General features: G+C 25.8%; 1 protein-coding gene across 3 annotated transcripts in view; it reads left to right on the top strand.

Annotated features, from left to right (window-relative positions):
• LOC136983327 (fibulin-1-like) overlaps positions 1 to 23,771 on the top strand; it is a 44,430-nt gene that overhangs the window by 7,780 nt on the left and 12,879 nt on the right. For 2 of the 3 annotated variants that reach the window (XM_067280016.1, XM_067280017.1), the window contains exons 5-17: positions 463 to 588; positions 1,673 to 1,834; positions 4,184 to 4,333; positions 4,411 to 4,557; positions 4,827 to 4,964; positions 6,724 to 6,882; positions 10,472 to 10,615; positions 10,709 to 10,867; positions 10,940 to 11,074; positions 19,026 to 19,169; positions 19,278 to 19,421; positions 21,597 to 21,752; positions 21,836 to 21,961. In XM_067280016.1, the coding sequence (XP_067136117.1) occupies positions 463 to 588; positions 1,673 to 1,834; positions 4,184 to 4,333; positions 4,411 to 4,557; positions 4,827 to 4,964; positions 6,724 to 6,882; positions 10,472 to 10,615; positions 10,709 to 10,867; positions 10,940 to 11,074; positions 19,026 to 19,169; positions 19,278 to 19,421; positions 21,597 to 21,752; positions 21,836 to 21,961 (1,890 nt within the window). The remainder of the gene's footprint in view (positions 1 to 462; positions 589 to 1,672; positions 1,835 to 4,183; positions 4,334 to 4,410; positions 4,558 to 4,826; positions 4,965 to 6,723; positions 6,883 to 10,471; positions 10,616 to 10,708; positions 10,868 to 10,939; positions 11,075 to 19,025; positions 19,170 to 19,277; positions 19,422 to 21,596; positions 21,753 to 21,835; positions 21,962 to 23,771) is intronic. The other variant, XM_067280018.1, reaches the window with a different exon arrangement.

Raw genomic sequence — 23,771 nt, 5'->3', positions numbered from 1 at the left:
TTTTAAAGCATATGTCTTTTACAGAGAATTATAATTATCAAAGCTTATAATTTATCTGTCAATAACTTTATTAAATTTTCTATGATAATTAACATACCTATGTAAACATATTTTCAATTTTTTTCTCTGTTTAACAAGAAAACCAAAATCACAATCAATGCATTACTTTCCTATTATATAAAAATAACTTATTAAAGAACCAGATTGAAAATATTACTGCTGCTCATTATTTTCTATTATAAAATGCATTGTTGCAATGAAACTATCATAAAATTAAATATGAAAGTTGAAAAGAAAAATGGAAAGTATTTAGATAGTAAGAACTTTTATTAACTTGAAATTTTCTCTTAGAGAATGAATGATATTATAACTTTCCTAAGAATGAAAGCATTATTTTTTAATTTTTATATATAAATTTTTAATTAGAAATGTTAATTAATAATTAATTTAATACCTTATCAGAATCATCAAATAACAAATGTGATACAAATAATCCTTGTGAGCATATTTGTGTGGATACAGGGACTGCTATTCAATGTGAATGCCATGCTGGATTTCATTTATTACCTGATGGGCAAAACTGCGCAGGTATATAGATTTCAATAGTATATTATTCATATTTTTACTATGCAAATATTTAAATACTTTAAAATTACTTTTTTCTTATATGCAATTTTAATGTCATATATTTAATTTCTTTTTTCTTATTTATATTTTTGTTTTCATGCAAGTGATTCTTTTTTATTGTACTTTTATATTTTTGTAATACATTCTGTTTTTACTCATATATAATTTATGTACTTTTATCATCTTTTTAAAGTATTTTACATTTTTGTTAGTTTCTAATGGGAAATAGTTGCTTCTTTTTATATTAATTAATGGGAGAAAGATATATTTAATATCAGTATTGTCATAATTTTAAAAGAATAAAGAATTTTATGTCTAATGTAATTAACATTCTGATAAGATGCCAAATATTTTTTAAACTTCAAAATTTTCAGAAATCTGTTTCCTCTCAGTATTTTTTCTGAGACTGCATAATGTTCAAAACACAAAAAACTACTCAAACACCTTGTAAACATGCAGCCAAATTTATTAACTTTGAACGTTTTCAGTCATGTTGAATGACTTTTCTCAATAACAACACTGCGAAATTCGAACACTTAGTATGAAAGCATAAAATGTTCAAAAAGGCTTTTTGAACATTTTATGCTTTCATACTAAGTGTTCGAATTTCGCAGTGTTGTTATTGAGAAAAGTCATTCAACATGACTGAAAACGTTCAAAGTTAATAAATTTGGCTGCATGTTTACAAGGTGTTTGAGTAGTTTTTCCTCTCAGTATTATGATTTATAGTAGAATTCTAAAATAATAAATGATTGATTTAAATAAACAAAATTTATTTAATAATTCACTTCTTATTTTTATTTTCACTTATTATAAAAGTTTTTGTTAAAAATTTTATTAACAATTTTATTGTTGGTTTTTCTCAAGATAGAATAAATTTTCAAAAATGTTTAAAGTTTAAAAAATATTTGACTTCTTAAAATTATGGTCACATTATTGATTATATTACATAAAAGTTAATTAAATAAGAAGGAATAAGAAATGAATCATATTTTAAAATATGTACATTTATTAAATAAATATTGTTGAATTGTTTATTTATTAGATGTTGATGAATGTGCTCATAGAACAGATACATGTAAACGAAACATTGAAATTTGTCAAAATACTGTTGGTGGCTTTGAGTGTGTAGAAATTAATTCTGGAAATTTAGCATCTAATTGTTATTTAGGATATTATCTAAATCAGGAAACTAATACATGTGATGGTAAGTTTATTGTTTGTATAATCTTAAATCATGTTTTCTAAAAATTAAATATTTCCTATTTTGAATTATATTAATTTTAAGAATAGAAAATTTATTTTAGTGCAAAACAACTTCAAATAAATACAGATTTTTTTTATTAATAGCACACCATTATTTAATTAAAACCGGAACTATATAGTTAAAAAATAAAAATAATGCTTTATCTTTCGAAAGTAACATTTGATACTCTGTGATGAATTAATTCTTCAATTATCCATTAATAAATTCCTATATTTATCACTGTAGGATTTAAATAGATCAAATTTAAAATATACAATTTTTAAAGAAAATGTTCCAAACTTGTTTACAAATTTCAGTTGAATTTAAATTTAAATTTTTAAAGCAAACTTAACAATTTTAATAGAAAAATAATAGATATTTTAGTATAATTCACCTAAACACACTGGGGTGATACCATTCAAATCTTCTGCAAACCTTGTAATCGGTGCAGTCAAAGTTCATACGCGAACGTTTTCGGCCCCTCACTAGGTCCTTCTTCAAGCGAAATTTTTTTTTTTGACCATTACATCGAAGAATATCCTCTTTTCGGATAAAAATTTGAATCGTCAAAATTCCGAATTTAACGAAACCGCGTGCTATCCAATATTCCAAACTTTACGTAATATGAACGCGTGCTTATCTTCGTGATGCAAATCACCTAAACGCAATCCGATCGCATCTTTTTTTGATGCGACTTCCCTGTAAGGGTCTTTTTTAATCATTTGGCTGCCATTGTTTCGAATCGCTGTCTTGAATTAGTGCCTGCCATGCCAAAGACAGCTTTCATCTCGTCCTTCGAATTGATTGGTTGGGTGTACTCGAAGGCTTTACAAATCTCCATTTGCTCTAACCATCTAAGGTGGTCTGTGTGCCGAGTGGTGATGAGGAGTTCGACAATTCGAGAACTCCTCATCACCACTCGGCACACAGACCACCTTAGATGGTTAGAGCAAATGGAGATTTGTAAAGCCTTCGAGTACACCCAACCAATCAATTCGAAGGACGAGATGAAGCTGTCTTTGGCATGGCAGGCACTAATTCAAGACAGCGATTCGAAACAATGGCGGCCAAATGATTAAAAAAGACCCTTACAGGGAAGTCGCGTCAAAAAAAGATGCGATCGGATTGCGTTTAGGTGATTTGCATCACAAAGATAAGCACGTGTTCATATTACGTAAAGTTTGGAATATTGGATAGCACGTGGTTTCGTTAAATTCAGAGTTTTGACAATTCGAATTTTTATCCGAAAAGAGGATATTCTTCGATGTAACTGTCAAAAAAGAAAATTTTGCTTGAAGGAAGGACCTAGTGAGGGGCCGAAAACGTTCGCGTACGAACTTTGACTGCACCGGTTACAAGGTTTGCAGGAGATTTGAATAGATATTTTAGTTTACAGTCATATTAGCTGTGTTTAGTTTTATATTTTGTCAAGTTTTATTTTATATTGTCATTAATATATTAATATTAGCATTAAATTTTTAAAGTTTCTCAAGACCTATTATTACTACTATTAAAGCAGTTAACAATAAATATATAGAATAACCTATTTTTTACCAGGTATAATGTTCATTGATTCTCATTTTTATTTGTTCTCTGTAGATCATTTATAAAATAAAATATTTCACATATGATGATGTTTTTTGTACTTGTACACACAAAATATAAATATGAAGTTATTTATAAAACAATGAAACATTTCAAAAATTTGATTTTCAGAAACGAAATAAGATACATTACTTTAACCTAGAACCATTGCAAATTTTTACATTGGCTATAAGTTCTCAATATGGGCTCTATTTGTTGTATGTCATAGAACAAGTTGATGTGTCAGTTTATTCATCACTTTGACTAAGTGTCAGGCCTTCTGGTATTAACATCTCATTCTATTCTTCGTCATAAGTCTTCAAATGATTAAAGCAGAGATGTAAACAAGATCCTTTGTACAATCTCATAACCATGTATGGATCTATAGAGGTTATATCAGGAGATCTGAGAGACCAGCATATGAGTATCCTCTTTGTCCCCTTATGCTGGTCTCTCATTGTCCAATCTACCAGGAAATTCTAATTCAGGAAATTAGAGATGATTAGATGCTAGTGTGTAGCTCTATCTAATTGAAACCTGAAGTCCTCCTAGACTTCAGGTTACAATTAGCTAGAGTGTTACAACAAAAAACATGTTAGCTGAAAAGTTATATATATATATATTAATTAATTTATTTTCTTAGAAAAGATAAATTTACATTAAATTATTATTTTTTATATAATGCATTCTTACACTTGTATTAAAATAGTATATTATTATTTTCAGATATTGATGAATGTACTCTTGGAAGTGATAATTGTAACAGACAAACTCAGATTTGTTCAAATACAATTGGTTCATATACTTGTATCCCACACACTTTTGAAAATTGTCCAGTAGGATTTCGTAAAGATTTAAATTCTGCAGGCTGCTTAGGTAAGAAATATGAAATTAATGTAATTTATGGATATATTGTTTTTATTAAATTATAATTTAAATAACAAAATTTGTAGATATTGATGAATGTGCAGAAGGATTAGATGCTTGTAATCGTAATGAGGAAATATGTGTTAATACATATGGAAAGTATCAGTGTGAACCAAAGAAAACTCAGAATTGTCCAGCTGGATTTAAGTTCAATGATAATAAAGAATGTGAAGGTATTCAATGGTCATTATATGAGTCGCTAAATCAGTTTTATCAGAAATTTTGAAATTACAATCTAATTAATATTTCAATCTAGCTATAGTTGTTTTGTATTGTTTTTGTTTGTTGATAACAAGTTCATATTTAGTTTAATCTACTTTTGTTTAGTCTATTTATGTGCTGTTATTTTGTATTATCAGTGTTTTTGTAATGTTTATAAATCTAAGTAAATATAGTACATACAGTCTGCAGTGTTGTCCTTTTTTGTAAAAATTATAAAAAGATGTAGATGAATGCCTTGAAAACATTCATGGATGTGATGATACAACAGAAAGTTGTCAAAACACAATTGGTGGATATAAATGTAATATAAAATGCAATGAAGGATATGTCTTCAATCCTGCACTGACCAGATGTGATGGTAAGTGTATTATAATTATTTTTTTAATAACAAGTTTAACATATTTATTTAATTCTGTTTAATTTCTGTATATTGTTACTTTATATACGATTGTATATAAAGTAACAATATACATAAATTAATGAACATAAAGTAACAAGTACATAAGTTTTAAAATATAAAAAATGGTAATAGAGTTTGGCATTTAACACAATACAACACATGACACACTTATGCTGTTGAATCTAAACCAAAACGAATACAGGATATACAAAAGGTTACTGTGCAGTGGAAAAGGTTTCAGTAAAGTTTTAGATTAGGTTAAGTCTACATATAGCATTGCATTATGAGACTTGCTCTCAAATGCAATGTTGTATGTATAACTTCAATGTCATTTACAAATTTCTCACTGAACAGTAACTTTCCAGACACCTGTATTATGAAGAAAAAAAACGAGATCATCATCATTATTATTAATAATTCTAATAATACATTTAACATGAATTATTTTGTAATACATTTATAACTATAAGAATTATAGTAGGAAATTAATTTAGGTTATTTACATTTAAATTTTAATGTTTTAAACAATATTATTTCCAAAGTATGTTTAAAACTTGAATAATAATTAGCATATAGATGTGTAATTAAAGATTTTGTATTGTTTTGCTAATTACTGTAAATAAAATTTTATCTTTCTGATTGATTTCTTATTTGTAAAAATATTTTTTTTTTATAATTTTATTTGTTTTTTTATAATTCCATTGGCTTTTTAATTTGGGTTTTTCATATTTTGTTCATTTAATCACTATTAAACTTTTTTTATTTCTATGTTTTTTCTTTTGCTTTTAATCAAAAATATATCAGTTCAAAACATTTCGAACCTTTTTTTACAAATAATTTTTCTTCATCTTTTGCATATTTATTCCATTGATTTTCTTTATTCTTTAATTTTCATTCAGATAGAGATCAGATATAGTTATCTTATATGATAAATATAGTATAAATGAATTTTAACCATGATTATCTTAAAATGAAAATGTTAGAATTATAATTAAATTTTTCTTGGCATAAAACATTATTTTTAAAACTTTTTTAGAACAATGACTTCTCAATCATTTAAAAATCTCATTACAAAATTATAGTTTTAGTCTTAATAAGCATATTACTTTAATTTCAAAAGTATAACAAACTTATGAATAAAAGTAGTTACGGTTTTTGTGCATAAAACTTGTAATGGCATATAATCCATAGAAAACTACTGGAACAAAAACAGTCTTCATATAACCCATGCCGCTGTAGACCTTATGCCTATGTAAGCAGCCATTGCTGCATATTCCCAAGATTATAATTACAATTTATAATAAGTATATAAACTACTTTCCTTTTTGAATTGACTTTTTGTGCATGTAACTCAAAGGAGTTACAAAATTAAATTATTTCTGTATTTAATTTCAACTTTTTCAAGCAATTTTTTTGTTTTATGCTCTAAATAAAGCACTTTTCAGTAAGTTTTTTTATAATTTAAAAGTCCCAATTCTATGAAATAACTTTTTTTTTAATATATGTGAAGTCTCACATTGAAGATTCTAAGCAAATTAAACAATGCATAATCTAATCACACAGTATATACTCCTTAAATAGAAAAAAAATAAAATTCAGATGATTCATTTTTACTAATAACAAATATGATTCAATAAAAAAATAATTATCTGTTGTTTTCTTTGCTATTTTTTGTAAAATTTTTTATTTTAATGTTTTTTTTTGTGATAAATTTCAGATATTGATGAATGTGATGAATTGGATCAATTGTGCAAAGTTTATGAAGTTTGTGTCAACACTCAAGGAAGTTACAGTTGTTTACCATTAAATCTTGCAAAATGTCCACCAGGTTACAAATTAGAAGTGGGAGTTACTACAGAACAAAAATCATGTATAGGTAAATTTAATTAAAATAATCTTTCTTATCAATAATTTTTGTTAAATCAAAATGAAAGAAACATAGGTTTCTTATTTTACATACTAATTCTTCATGATTTCTTAACTTAAAGCTATTTCTAGTCTTATTCTAAGTTGGTCCAAGTTAGCCAGTTGGTTCAAGTTTTTCATCTATTCTATAAGTTGTATTAGATAAGTTTTCTTATGAATTTTATTATAACCAAACAATCTTGATGGGATTATTTTATATAAGATATTAAAATTTAATCAACTTGATGTCATTGAACCATATTTATTCTAATAATAAGCACCCTCAAATAAATAATTAGCTACAAGATGAAAAAAGTTATAAACCATGTTTTCTCATAATAATCCATGGACTACCCTTTTTTCTTTTATCTCATAAAATATAGATGGTTATCAAGATTGCAAGATTGGGCTACAAGTAACAGATTGAGATATTTGTAGGGCTCTAGACTACTACATTTGGGTGACTTACTACTTTCTGGGCCATTTTAAAAATAATTTGGGCTATATTTTGAGAAATTCTGCTTTACTAATATTATTGTTAATTGTCTACTTGGACTTTACTTATTAATAGGACTTTATACTGGTGTTTAAAGATTGGCACAGTAATGAGAGTTAGTTCAGGAAAGAACAAAATTTCTTCATTATATCACCTGTAGTAATAATTTCTGTATGTATATTATACATGTTTCGGGCTAGCATGCCCCTCATCAGCAGTATTACTACCAAACACTAAAAAGTAACAATAACAAAACAAATAAGTTACTGTATAATTTAAAATTTCTTAGCAATAAAATACAATTTTAAAACTTACTGTAAATACTTATTCCAATCCCGAGTATAAATGGATATTTCTCGTTTTACAATTAAACATTTCACTGCATAATTAAAATTAAATAAATAAAGTAAATAAAGACTGTAAATTATTAAAATCTACCATCATCATGTTGTTAGATTTAATGAGTTTTTTAATGAAATTTTTTACATGATGTGTTAGATTTTAATAATTTACAGTCTTTATTTACTTTATTTATTTAATTTTAATTATGCAGTGAAATGTTTAATTGTAAAACGAGAAATATCCATTTATACTTGGGATTGGAATAAGTATTTACAGTAAGTTTTAAAATTGTATTTTATTGCTAAGAAATTTTAAGTTATACAGTAACTTATTTGTTTTGTTATTGTTACTTTTTAGTGTTTGGTAGTAATACTGCAGATGAGGGGCATGCTAGCCCGAAACATGTATAATATGCATACAGAAATTATTACTACAGGTGATATAATAAAGAAATTTTGTTCTTTCCTGAACTAACTCTCATTACTGTGCCAATATTTAAACACCAGTATAAAGTCCTATTAATAAGTAAAGTCCAAGTAGACAATTAACAATAATATTAGAATTTAAGGACAGTAAGGCTTTTACAATTCTGCTTTACATTTTAAAAAGCTATCTAGCAACCTGTGAAGTTGTCACCAGACACATGCTGTTTACCTACACATCTTTATTATTATTATTATTAATTGTTAATGAATGAAAATAGTGTTCTGTATAAGTATCCATAGCCGTATTCTATTTGATCAATGAATTATATCAGTTACATGGCATTTGCCATGTCATATAGAAATATGTAAATTTCAGATAATTTGAAATTCAATAGTTCAAAGTTGTGATTATTTTGTTTCTTGAATTTCAAACTAATGAGAATTTTCTGTATAAATTTATTTAAAACCATGAAAATTTTCACATCACAAAAGTATCCAGACAGAAGAAATAAATAATAATAAACAAAATATTTTATGTATTTAAGAACAAGTTGGCCTCCTTTTGCCTTGATAACTTGTAAACAACTAGGCATTGATTCATTCAAATTTTTATAACAGTTTTGTCTATTAAATTCAAAACTCTGATGATGTTGTTAAGATCAGTTTTATTTGTTATTGATTCTGTTCTGATTGTTCATTCAATGTTATCCCATATAAGCTCAATTGGGTTGAGATTGGGCAGTTATAGAAGCCAAGGAAGCACTTTTATACGGTGCACATCAAGAAACTGACTGATTTTGAAGTGTGCTTTGGATTGTTGTCATGCTGGAAAATAAACCCTTACCCTGACTTTAATTTTCTTACTGATTTCTGAACATTTTGATTTAAAATCTATTTATACACATATTGATTCATTATTCTATCAAAGAATTGCACTGTTTGCAAACATACAACTCCAAATAGCACTAAACTGTCTCCACATTTTACTGTAGGGATCAGGTTTTTCATTTTTAAAGATTGTCCAGCTTTTCTCCATACTTTTATGGGATCAGTTGAACCAAACTCATTTAATTTAGATCATCTGACCTCAAAATTGATTTTCAAAATGTTATTGATTTTGTATAAAACTCTTTTGCAAACTTTAATCTTTACTGCTTGTTTTTTTTTTTTTGTTGACAACAGTTTTTTCTTAGCCACAAAGCCTTTATAGGTACTTGCTTTTAAAGTTTTTCTCTCATTTTCTGCAGATGTATGCACTTTACATTCTACAGAATCCTCATTAGCAAACTTAGGAGCAATTATTCATGGATTTTCTTTACTTTCTTGACAATGACATGTTTCTGTCTCAAGGTAAACATTTCATGATATCCAGTTCAAGCTTTATTAACTACACTATTTGTTGTAAGGAATTTCATAAAGGTATCTTGAATTGTGGATTTTAGAATGCGAAACTGTTCTGCAAGGTTCTGCTCAGATTTTCTCTTTTTCCTTTATAATGAGTCCTTTAATAACAATGGTTAATTTTTTGTTTTCATTGTTTACAATGATAAAATAAAACAAGTTACTTATGAAACAAATACATTAACTCACTTGTTCAGGCAAATTTTTGTAAACACATTTTTAAGCAAATGATCTGACACACACTATCACTTATTTCTTCTGTCTGGATACTTTTGTGATGTGAAAATTTTCAGTTTTAAATAAAATTATATTTTTCTTTTTGTTCGATGTTTTTGTGCATGTAAATATTTTTTTAGTATAAAAAAAAGTGTGAAGATTTCAGACCTGTCTTTATTTTTTCCTATTTCGTATCATAACATAACAAAAAAACTTACATTTTATAGGTGTATAGGTGTCAGGATACTTTTGTGATCTAGTGTAATTGTATAGATACATGTATTATTGGGAACTTTTTAATAAGTATTGTCAAGGATGTGTTTTTTAAAAATTTAATAATAAAACTGATAAGTCTTTATCTGCTTTATACATTAATTAATTACTTTCGTGATTTTCTCCGAAATTAAAAAACTTAAGCACTACACAGAAAACCAATATTCAGCAGGAACTACAAAGATCTTTTAGCCTAACAATGAATGTTAGGTGAAAAGATGGATGAAATGTTTGCTTTTCCTGTTGAATATTGGTGTTATGTGTAGCACTTTAATTACATATAACCAGTTTGAGTCATTGAGTCAATAAAAAACTTTTTACTATATCAAATTAAACTGAAAATTAAATCATTGTATGTATTATCATAATTAATTTGTTAATATTAAATATTATAATTGTTATAACAGATGTTGATGAATGTGGTGAAAGTCTTCATTCATGTGATACTGAACATGAAAGATGTATTAATGCAATTGGAAGTTTTACATGTGAAAGTATTCAACATTGTCTTCCTGGATTTCGGGTTATTGAAAATCAAAATGAATGTATTGGTAAATATTGAAGTACAATAAGTTCAAATTATATTAATTATTTTAAAATATCAGTATATATTTTACTTTTAAATCTATAAATCTGTTTAATAGATATAAATGAATGTACTGAAGATTTAGATAAATGTGATAAACTTCAAGAAGATTGTATTAATACAAATGGTAGCTATAACTGTGTTAAAAAAACAGAATCATACAATACACAATGTCCATTGGGTTATCGTATAAATCATACTGAAAAGAAATGTGAAGGTAGGTTCCAGTGTAAAAAATAAAGATTAATGTAAATTTATGATTCAGTTATACTTTTATAAATATTCATAGACATAAATGAATGTACAGAAATTGAGCCTTGTTTAAAAGATCAAGAAAATTGCATCAATGTTCCTGGTAGTTACCGTTGTCAATTGAAATGTGCACCAGGATACAAATATAATACATCATTTCATTCTTGTATTGGTAAGGTAGTGAACTAAATATATCTCAACAGTGTTCTCTAATAATTATGATTGATGTTAAATTTATTAATTTATTAAAACTGAAAATATATTTTTCAAAATTTAATTGTGCTTAAAATTTTATTAAAATTGCATTATTTATTATTTTATAAATTTATGTATTTGTAATCTTTAAGTTTAAGAATAAAGCAACAAAGTTTTAAATTCAATTCATTCTAGCACTTAGAATTGATTGAGCAAAATAATTGATAAACTATTGAAATTTAAATTTTGCTTTCTGCTGTTGTTATACATATGAAATTGTAAATAATATTTAAGATTTAATTATTTATTATTGAATTTTATATGCCAGATTTAATGTAGTTTCAAATTGACACAAAATAATTGTTTAAGTAAACTATATATCTTTCATTTAACATTACTTTTTCAGAACTTTAATGTCAAAATAGCACTGAAAAGCAATTAAATAAAAAAGTTTACCTAATAATTTTAAATTCAAACTTACAACTTAGATTTTAATCGTTCCACTAATTTCTTAGAATAAAACAATCAAAAACATATGTGTACAGGCTACATTATAAGTTTTGTATAACAATTAATATGAAAATAGCTTTTATTTGCATTTTATACTTGTTTACTTCATTAGAAGTACAAATATAAATTAAGAAATATAAAAAAATACAAATATAAATTATTCTTTTAGCAATTATTATATAAGTGATACAGTAATATCTATTAACAGTTCCCCTAACTTGTTATTTAATACTCAAACATTCCATATATATTAAAATTATAACTGTTTAACATATCATTCTTTAAGTAGTATTGATTTAAATTAATGTGTCAGGATCTTTCTATTCTCTTTTAATTTAGCAAGAATTTCCCATTTCTTTGTTTATTTTAAGAGAATAGGTTTTGTGATGAGCTAGATACCTGTAATTCTAATCTTATCTTTACTATATAATGCTTGGCTAAAATTGTAAATTCATTACCAGATCTCTGGTCAGTTTAAAGTTCATCTCAGCTATTTAAAATTTTTTTACTACAAACATATTTTATAGGATTTTACCAAAATATAAAACAGTTTGTATTAGTGACAATAAAGACCAATTTAGTAGGAATATGAATTATTAAAACTGAAATTTTAGAAAATATATGTGATTTTAAATGTATGTTCAAAATTACATAAATAAAACACATCATAATACAACAAGAAATAAAACACAAAAATATTTCCAAAAACCTTTAATACACAGTTAAAATTATCAAAACAATCTAACATTTTCGGTCAACTTTATTGATCATCCTCAGGATCGAAATTTTTAATTAAATGAATGTTTTTGATCCATTTAAAAACACTTATTTAAATAAATATTTCTTGCTGTATTAGGATATTTTTTAATAATGAATATAAGTAAATAAAAGAAAATTTTGGAACTTGGTATTATATTGTTGAGTTTTTAATACTATTTTTCTGCATATATCTTTATCTGAAGTATATAGTTATTTTAAGAATTTATGTATATATCCATTAAAGGAGGCTATGTTATTTAATCAGGTAACATTTCTCATGTAATTTTGACTTAGTATATATAAATAAAAAACAAGAATTAAGGAAAGTCATTATTTATCTTTAACAGATAATTTTCTGATATTCTTCATTCAATCCATTTTTTAAGCCAAAAATTTTTAAAGTATTTTTCAAAACTTTGAAACCTGTAAATTTAAAATATAATGACAACAGCATACTAACCATAATAGCTTGATTTTATGATTTCATCTAATTAAATTACTTTCTTCCAATTAGAAAATTATTCCTTATCATCTGTTTAGTGCAAAACAAAAATGATTTTATAAAATAATATTGGAATTCTATATCTAAAAGTATAATGTGTTGTCTTTCAATATTGATATATTGAAATGTCTATTTCACAATATTATTACATATATTGTGAAGTATCTTTGTGGAAAAATGCCTCATATATAGTATATGAATAACCATTTAAGTATTTTTATTATGTATTTTATAACTGAGCAGCCTATAGTATTCTCTAGGAAACTTGTCATAATCATTGCTAAATAAAATATGTATGATGCTGCTAACATAATTGTATATTTATGTGTTAAATAACATAGTTACTAAGATGATAAAAACTTTAATATATAAATGTTTTGCTGTATATGTAGATATCATTATGATTTTAGTCTCTGTAATCCAAAAATTATTGGTAGACCAATCTCACAGCAATATCATTGGCAAATTGATTTTATTTAGAATTACTTCATATGCATTTCGGGTTGGTCTAATGTATTCCAACCCCTCTTCAGTGCTAAACCAAAAAGGTTTTTTTAGAACACGACATCAATGTATAACTACTACAAGCTTAAAAAAAGGAAAGAACTTACAATACACGTTGGTGAAAATTACAACAATATTTATATGGGTGGGAGGGCAAACCTTCCTCACATTGACTGGTATCCTAAAATTACAATTTTTTTGTTGTATACATCTTATTGATATATGGCTAATTTAAATAAAAATTGCAAACAACACTTACACTCACAAATTAAAATTGTTTTCATCACAGATGTATAATAAACACTCTAAAGACATTAAATAATTAAATAAGCTGATCAACTAATGTATAGGCACATTCCCAAAGTATAAATTACTTAACAAATTAAAAACACTATTAGTTCATGTATACTTCATTGAATTCTTTTACAATAGTAATCACATGATGACTTCCTATTACTTATTAATTTATTTTAGCGCCAGCTATTAGATTGTACCAGCGGTAATCAATTTCAACACCTTTCGAATTATTAATTAAATTATTATTTTTTTAATTTCTTATTTCTATATGTTCTTTGAATTTTCTTTTATACATGTCTTTTTCAACATGCAAAATTTTAATATTATTTTGATTAATGTTACAATTATTATTATTAGTGCAGTTAAACCACGGGGAATTACTGTACTTGAGTCAGATAGCAGCTTCATGTTCTTTGACTCTTACTTCTAACACTCGCCCGGTTTCACCAATATACACACACGGATTATGACAATTACATTCAAGTTTATATACAACACCAGCTTTTTTTAAAGGATCTAACTTATTATTACTACTGTTATTAACATATCTACAAATATTTTGTGAAATTTTATTGGTCAAAGATGGGGCCAAACAAATATTATGATTATTAATACTTTTCTTACAGTGCTCAAAGATATTTTTAATATACAGAAACCTTTTATATATTTTGTCAGCTTTAAACTTAGTATTGTACCTATTCTTTAAATAATATGTTTTCCATTTTGTAAGGATGAATTTTGGATAATCGTTCATTATGAATTTTCTTTCCAATTCTTTGAGTTTAATGTTTATATTATAATTATCAGATATTCTTGTATATGTTACAGTAAAAACCCGTTTTTAGTGAAAACGCGTTTTAACTAGTTGAAACTAGTTTTTACTGGATGTCATTGTTAAAACTAGAATTTACTGCTAGTCAAAAATGAATTTGAGTTAAAACTAGTTTTAACTAGACAAAACAGGTTTTAACAAAATGGCTTAGTAAAAACTGTTTCGACCAAGGTCATTCAGCTAACACGTTCCTATAGTGTATGATGAATTTCATATCGCTTTAACCCTTTTCCCCCAACATCTTGTTTATGTTTATTTCGCGATCCCTCCTAAGGCAATATAGGTCAGTCAGGTGGTATTATTTTAAAAGTTCACCAAAAATCAAATTATCATTATATCTATATGAAAAAAATCCCTTACATTTATTAATATCTTTAGTTTTAAATACGATATTTTTCAATACATTTTATTAGAAAAATTTATAAGAAAAAAATAATATATATCAGAACTGACACATAAACTTGATAATTTCTAACATTTTGTGAAAATTAATGTTGTCTAGTTACATAGTTGTTTGCTGGCACTGAGCCAGAAAGACGTAGAATATTGTTTTGTACAATTCGATATAACACTTATGCATGTATGTTTATTCGTTGTGAAATTATCGCACATTATATCAAACATTTGTTTGAAATCAAAATTTTATATTGCTATCAACTAATATAATGAATTATTATACTTTATTCACTTCATATCGAACGAGATTATATCTGTTGTTAATAAATTTTACAAAAATCGATATTTACCAAAGTAACGATGAAACGGTACCCTCGAAGTTTTGCTTAAAAAGCCAGGGTACCGATCGATCAATGCCTTCGAGGACAAAGGGTTAATTAATGTTAATAACACATGTGTGACCAATATTTTCAATAAATATCGTATTAAATGATACAAATGTTTTAATCCCAATCATCACTTTATTTATTTCCCCCAAACATATTTATGTAGCTAAAATTAGTTTTAACTAATGTTAAAAGTTAAAAAGTTAATGTTTGATTTTAGTTTTATCTAAAATCGAAACATGTACAGCAGTAAATTCTAGTTTTAACTAGACAAAATGGGCTATAACAATGACATCCAGTAAAAACTAGTTTCAACTAGTTAAAACGCGTTTTCACTAAAAACAGGTTTTTACTGTAACATATATATGTTTTTTAATTCAATAAGGTAAGAATTCTTTTTTATGTAATCAGGGGTATATGAATGGTAATTAATAGTTTTGTTAACATTAGATGATTTTTTATAAGTTATAAAATCAAATTTTTTAGGGTTGTTAACTATGGTAATATCTAAATAATTAATTTTCTTATTCATTTCCTCTTCAATATCAAACTGTATATCTCTGTCTATATTATTTATTGAATTATATATAGTTTCTTTATTAGTCAAGTTTCTATTATATACTATCAGATAGTCATCCACATATCTCATTATTAACTTTATGCCCCTAATTTCACTAATTTGCTTATCGATATCAATTTTGGCCCCATCTTTGACCCCATACTGATACCATCTCTCTGTCTATAAAACATACCTTCAACTTCAAAATAATTATTTTTATAAGCAAATTCTATTAAATTTATGAAATTCTTATGGATACTAAGATCTTTTAAACTATTTTCTATCAGAATCCAATTTATGCTAGGATACATATTTTTTATGTCTAAACTCATTAAGCAATCTGAATCCTCCTTTTTTAATTTTTGTAATTTATTAATAACGGTATTTGAATTTTTTATACTGTAGGCTGAATTATCTATATCTTTCAATTGTTGTTTTATGTATTGTTCTAGATTGTAAAGTAAAAGTATTAATAATCATAATATTTGTTTGGCCCCATCTTTGACCAATAAAATTTCACAAAATATTTGTAGATATGTTAATAACAGTAGTAATAATAAGTTAGATCCTTTAAAAAAAGCTGGTGTTGTATATAAACTTGAATGTAATTGTCATAATCCGTGTGTGTATATTGGTGAAACCGGGCGAGTGTTAGAAGTAAGAGTCAAAGAACATGAAGCTGCTATCTGACTCAAGTACAGTAATTCCCCGTGGTTTAACTGCACTAATAATAATAATTGTAACATTAATCAAAATAATATTAAAATTTTGCATGTTGAAAAAGACATGTATAAAAGAAAATTCAAAGAACATATAGAAATAAGAAATTAAAAAAATAATAATTTAATTAATAATTCGAAAGGTGTTGAAATTGATTACCGCTGGTACAATCTAATAGCTGGCGCTAAAATAAATTAATAAGTAATAGGAAGTCATCATGTGATTACTATTGTAAAAGAATTCAATGAAGTATACATGAACTAATAGTGTTTTTAATTTGTTAAGTAATTTATACTTTGGGAATGTGCCTATACATTAGTTGATCAGCTTATTTAATTATTTAATGTCTTTAGAGTGTTTATTATACATCTGTGATGAAAACAATTTTAATTTGTGAGTGTAAGTGTTGTTTGCAATTTTTATTTAAATTAGCCATATATCAATAAGATGTATACAACAAAAAAATTGTAATTTTAGGATACCAGTCAATGTGAGGAAGGTTTGCCCTCCCACCCATATAAATATTGTTGTAATTTTCACCAACGTGTATTGTAAGTTCTTTCCTTTTTTTAAGCTTGTAGTAGTTATACATTGATGTCGTGTTCTAAAAAAACCTTTTTGGTTTAGCACTGAAGAGGGGTTGGAATACATTAGACCAACCCGAAATGCATATGAAGTAATTCTAAATAAAATCAATTTGCCAATGATATTGCTGTGAGATTGGTCTACCAATAATTTTTGGATTACAGAGACTAAAATCATAATAATATGATAAAAACTATCTACTGTAAAAAAAGAACAGTTTGAGTAACAAATTTAAAAGTTAGAACATTGTAACTTTGATAATAGCATATAATTATAGTATTTATAACATAACTGTTATGTATAGGTCATGTTTAAAAATGTTCTTGTGTGCGGCATCTCTGTAACAACCCTGTATTTCCATCTCCATCGTGTTGAACACACAGGCATCTCTGTAAATTGCAATCATCCATTAATGAATTCTGGCTGGAAACTTCAGCTGACAGAAACTATATCATTGCCTGTTGGTCTTCTATGGATGGATTTGGAATCTATTGCAGAATTTATAACCAAAAAAAATTACTAATACTTCTACTACTACTACCTACAACAATTGTACTTCAAAATAGTTGTCATACTCTATAATTTAATACAAATCCAAACAAGATGCTAAATGAAGAAAACCTATAATTAATATTATACCACAATATCCATGTAAAGAACATGCATGGTGCAAACACAATGTATTAACAGGAACTTTTTGAATGTGTATTATATAATCTATTTTTATCATTATGACCTAAATGATATATAATACGTTTTACAATTTTGCAACTTAAACCTGTCATATGAGGAGAGATCAAAAAGCAACATACAGGAATTTTTTTTTTCTGCATATAATTGAACAGCTAAGAAAAATGTAAAATATATGCAAAGAAATTAGCTGTTTTTCAACATAAGAACCATGTCCTTTGAGAGTTTTCTCACATGTTGGCACAAATTTTAGTATACCTTGTTCATAAAACTCCATTTTTTGGGTATATAGCCAACTGCTCATGACTGATTTCAGTTTGTCATCTAATTTAAAGTGTTGCACATCCAGAAGTTTTCTAATGGGATCAAACAGAATGTCTGAAGGGTTAGGTCTGCACTGTAGGGTGGATGTTGGAGCACCTCCCAGCCAAGTTGCTCAGTTTTGCTAGGAACAGCAGCTCAGCATGGGGATGGACATTGTTGTGAAGCAGTCTGACATTAGTAGCACCTCTGTTGGGATATTTATTATGAAGGGAATGATGCAACTTTATCAATGTTAATGTGCTGTATCCCAGAAAATGGAAGTTTTATGAACAAGGTATACTAAAATTGGTGCCTAGCTATTAAATAATTTGCAAAACTTTCATGAGCATTACTTTTTGATCTCTCTTTCTATTATCTCACAACATTCTATATATAGTATTGTTTGTAAACATCTTATTCTTTTAGTGATTCTATCAAAAATATGTAATTTTAAATTAGAAACTTTCCTTAAAAAAAGGTAATTATAATTTACTTAATTTTGACTCATGTTAAATAAGATAAGATATACAGGTAGTAATAATTTTTCAATGTGTATGTATAAAAATGTTATGTGCTTATGAGAAAACTTTTAACATGTATCAAAAACAAACTGCTTTTTTGGAATTTTTCCAGAAAGAAAAGTTTTCTGGTGAATAATTTGAAACAGGAGTTGTTGTATATGTTTTTAACATGCAATATTGTTACTAATTTTAATTATAAAATCTATCGAAATGTATTTATTAGATTTTTATATTCATATTTAATTAATTATTTTTCTCTTTTTTCATTTTCTACAGGTGAATATAGAATTTACTTATATGTATCACTTTTATTGTTTATGTACTTTTGTTATATGTTGTGTGATGTTGCTTTGTCCTGGTCTAGATGTTAATGAATGTGCCGAAGCTAAAGACAGATGTGATAAAAATAGGGAAAAGTGTATAAATACTCAAGGTGGATATCGATGTGATAGAAAAGATCCATGTTTATCTGGTTTTAAACTTGATAGAAATGGTGTAAATTGCATTGGTATGTTATTAGTATAACATACAGATCGTTTTAAAATGTATTCTATGATTTTAGAATTATAATTTTTTGTTAAAATATTTATTTATCTTTTGCCTTTTTTTTATTTAGATATTGATGAGTGTATAGAAGGTACTCATAATTGTAATACTGAAACTGAAACATGTTTCAATATTCCATCAAGTTTTCATTGCATTGTTAGATCTGAATGTGGAAATGGATATCAGAAAAATAGTTTTACAAATCAATGTGAAGGTACAAAATTTGTGTTATAAACTAACTGCATTCTGTTTAACTTAGGTAGTTTTAACTTTTTCAAAAAATTTAAATATTATCATAAAGAAACCCTGTTTTCTTAAAATATAATCATTAAGAAAAGAAATTAGTATTTGTTTTTTAAAATATTTTAAACAATAGAAAATGTTCTTTGTACTGTACATCAAAATCTAATGGAATTTACAGTCAATTTCAAGTAACTTGATAAATATATATCAAACCTTAACAGATATTTTAAGTTAGAAATATGAATAATAAATAGAAAATGTTTTATATGGAGTAATAACTTAAAAATACAAAAATTTTTAATGTTCTAGTACTTCCTAACATTAACTATTCATCATCAAGAATACAGTTTTATTAGTATGGAAGTGAAGAATACAAATACAAAAATAGAACAGAAATCTCTACAACAATTACATTATTTTTATATCAACGATAGTAATGAATACAGTATAGAGTCGTTAATCCGAATCAATTGGGAACTGGGGTTGTTTGGATTAGTGATTTGTTCGGATAACTGATTATGTATGAAAAAATATATTAACTTGTCCGATGTTCAGATTTTTCTCCATTGCGTGTCGCTTCGTGTTGAATTTTTGTCGATTTTAAGCCTAACGAAAATTTTTATAATAATAATCGAGGCTATTGTATTGTTAAAAATTATTTCTTTATTTTGTACAAACAAAATAAATATATTGAAGAATATAAAAACATGAAAATTATACTTTAGAAGTAAATCTAGTATCAAAAACGTTTGATTCAGCACGACACAGTCAGACTGAAAATCACTCGGATAACAGGCGATTCGGATTACCAGGGTTCGGATTAACAACTCTCTACTGTTATTATAAAAATTATTTTTGTAGATTTAACAAAAATAATAGTATTAACAAAAATTATATTGATATTTAGTTTTCCTGATGTCTTATAATTGATTAACACACTAACTATTTCCATGTGATTGAAAGAGATTTTGTGCATCTTTCTGGTACATCTACAGACTTCAAAGTTTGTTTGACAAATGTTCCTGTATTTGTCAAACATGATTATGCTGATTTAAGACTTTGAAGCCATAACATTGTGATCATTATGTTTTTATCTATTTTAACTATTATTATATCTAAATGTATGCAGCTTTAAAATAATAGAAAAGTTTTTTTTGAAACCATTACTCATGTTAACAATTGTAAGAGATAACATCTAATTAAATTATCATATTAAACCTGCAAAAAATGAGGGAAAAAAGAATAAAAACTCATTAATTCATATTTAAAAGCATATATAAAAACTTCATATTTTACAGAAATATGAAATATATTTTTATGACTATTCTGTAAGTTATTATTTATCTAATGTAAAACTTAAAAATGATTTAAAAGGGGTAAAAGAAAAATAAATATGAATGATGTTATTTAATGAAAAAGACTCGATGTTAACAAAGGTTAACATGGGTTTATTCTGTTATTCTGTACATTTTTCTTTTTTAATATTAAGGCATAAAGTTTAGTTTTTGCTCCTTACTTCACTTATCAATTACAGTTATGTAGTTGTAGAGATAGTAAATGGGAAGAGAACAGATTTATGGAAGATGGCTAAGATTTAAGCTCAAACTGGTGTAAATTCCTTGCAAAATATCTGATTAATTCTGTGCTCACTTTCTTCATTTCTTTCCTTTTGGTTTGGTAGGTTGCTTCTTCTAGCAGGACACAGTCTTTGATCCTCTTATCTTTGTTCTTTTTAGTTTGATAGGTCATCTTTTGAATAGGCCCACAATCTAGAACATAGAAGATCACTATTACTATTAATTTATTCTCTTCATTTCCTTGAGAATAACAAGTGGTTTTCTTCTAGGATTCATAATCTTTATAATAAATCTTATCTTCAGAAACAAATGAAAATAAACCTTCTACGAAAATAAAAACCAAGAAATAAATTAAATTTGTATGAGATTTTTCACACTAAGGTTAAATGTAATATTTATAATAATTGATTGAAAATAGATATAGAATTTTATTGTTTTTAATTGTGTTTAATTGTTTATTTGAGAAAAAAATTTCATTTAATGTAACAATGAATTAACTTAATAAATTATTATAAAAATAAATTTATTTTGAATACTTTTATCAATATTAATGTAGTTTTAAATTACAGATATAAATGAATGTGCAATAGGGACTCATGACTGTAATCTTGAAACTCATTACTGTGTGAATATTATTGGTAGTTATCAGTGTCAGACTAAAACTTCAATAACTTCATATTGTGAAAGAGGATATGTAGCAGATCCAACTACTCGTACCTGTGTTGGTGAATAAAATATAAATTTAAATGTTATGTTAACAATTTCATAAAAAATGAATTAACTTTATTCTTATGAATATTATTTCTAGATATTAATGAATGTAATGATGGAAATCGATGTTTATCCAACCAAAAATGTGAAAATACATTAGGAAGTTTTCGTTGTATTTGTCTAGAGGGATATCAAATGGATCCAACAACTAAGACTTGCAATGGTAATATTCTGATAAAATCTTTATTTATAAAATTTCTGAAGAAGAGAATTAATATTTTTCTTCTTTCAAGGAAATTAATAATTAATGTAAAAGCCTGGTTATCTAAAAGTTTATTATGACAATAATTCTAAAGATACAACAAAAATGCAATAGATTCTCAGTAATTTTTCATCAACCATTGAAAGAAAAATTCAAGATAGTCATTTTATGATTAGTTTTAGTTTTAAAATAATTCATGATTAATCATTTTTTAAAATAGTTTTTGGGGGAAACTATGTCATCTTCAATAAGTTTTTTTTATTAATTATTATAGTTATTAATTAGTCAGCATAAAGACAAATTACTTTATGCTTTAAATTACCTTTTAAAGTTATTTAATTTTTTTTAAATTTAAATGTTTTTGAAGCTACATTTAGGCTTTAGATTACAATAGGCTACAGTAGATTTCAAAAGGCTTTAGATCAGATTACTTTTTGATTTATACAACTGTTCTTTGGATTTAGATGTTGGTAATTTAAATAAAAAATTAAGTAAAATTTATTGTTTACTTAATACATAAATATGTGTTTGGCACTTGGCTCAAAACATCAGTATTCTTAAAGTGCCTTTTAAGAATATACAAGTTTTTGGCCAATAAGGTACCGATGTCATTGGTTTCTGTTGAAGTGACTAATCAATAGAAATTAATAGAATCTCTGTTGACATCTTACAGACCTATATCAGTAAGATAAACCAATAGAAATTTTTATTCATCTTCTGTAAGAAGTATAAAAATTATTATGTAAAATAAAGTTATTTGCAGTTTTTAGTAATAAAAATTAAAAGCATTTCCTAAAATTTTAAATTTGATGTTGTTTCTACCCAATTTTAATGCGGAATTAAATTAATAAAACTATAAATTTACATTCACTAATTTGTTAAAAATCTGTTCAGTCCAAATTTATATGTTAAACTAATTAAAAGAATGGAATTCTGTTTGAATAGAATTAATATAAAATAATGTTTTTTGTATTATTCATTATGTTAGTTTGCCATCCTAGTACTCATCATCAGCATAATATATATCAATGAAATATTTAGGATAGATTAGTTGGATTTTTTTGTTTAGCTCAGTATTATTTATTTCATTGAATTAGTAGATTAATTTGTAGAACGTTTTGTTTAAATATTTTAAACAGTTTATATAAGTACATTTTTCTAAATACTTTTGTTTCTTAATTTCATTATAAGTGTGTGTGGTGAATCACAAAAGTAAAAAAAAGATTCATAATTATAAAGTTGAGTTGAATTTTTTCATTAGTGCTTTAAAGAAATATTAAAAAATTTGTATTAAATTTGTTTTAATAAACAAATGATAATATAAAAAGCAAAAAAGAATAGATAGAGCAAAGATTAAACAGTAAAAAATTTATGTAAACAATTCCAGACAATAAAAATACTCTGTGGTACAGGCAAATGTTTCATTCAATAGCAGAAGTTGATGCAAAGTGTGCAGGCTCCATAGTAAATACAACAGTAGAATGGCTTTGTATCTGTTATAGTTTAACCATCAAAGACCATTTTCAGTTTTACTGTATGGTAGTGACATTGATAGTGCCACAAACATGCCACATAAATAATTTTATGAAAGGAAGGATGACTTGAAGGCTAGAAGCAAGCTAGTTGCAAACAGATGTATCCAAAATTCTGAATATGCGCAGAACATTATATCCATACTTAGTCAGACTTTGAATAATGTAAGGAAGCTCCAAGAAGATAAGTTACATCCTGTCACCCTCCACTATGAACATTATAGGATCAGCCAGATTCT

Source organism: Centruroides vittatus, unplaced genomic scaffold (assembly GCF_030686945.1).
Source record: "Centruroides vittatus isolate TY-2023 unplaced genomic scaffold, ASM3068694v2 contig_880, whole genome shotgun sequence".
In the NCBI taxonomy this organism is placed as follows: domain Eukaryota; kingdom Metazoa; phylum Arthropoda; class Arachnida; order Scorpiones; family Buthidae; genus Centruroides; species Centruroides vittatus.
This window is presented reverse-complemented; position numbering and strand designations above follow the sequence as displayed.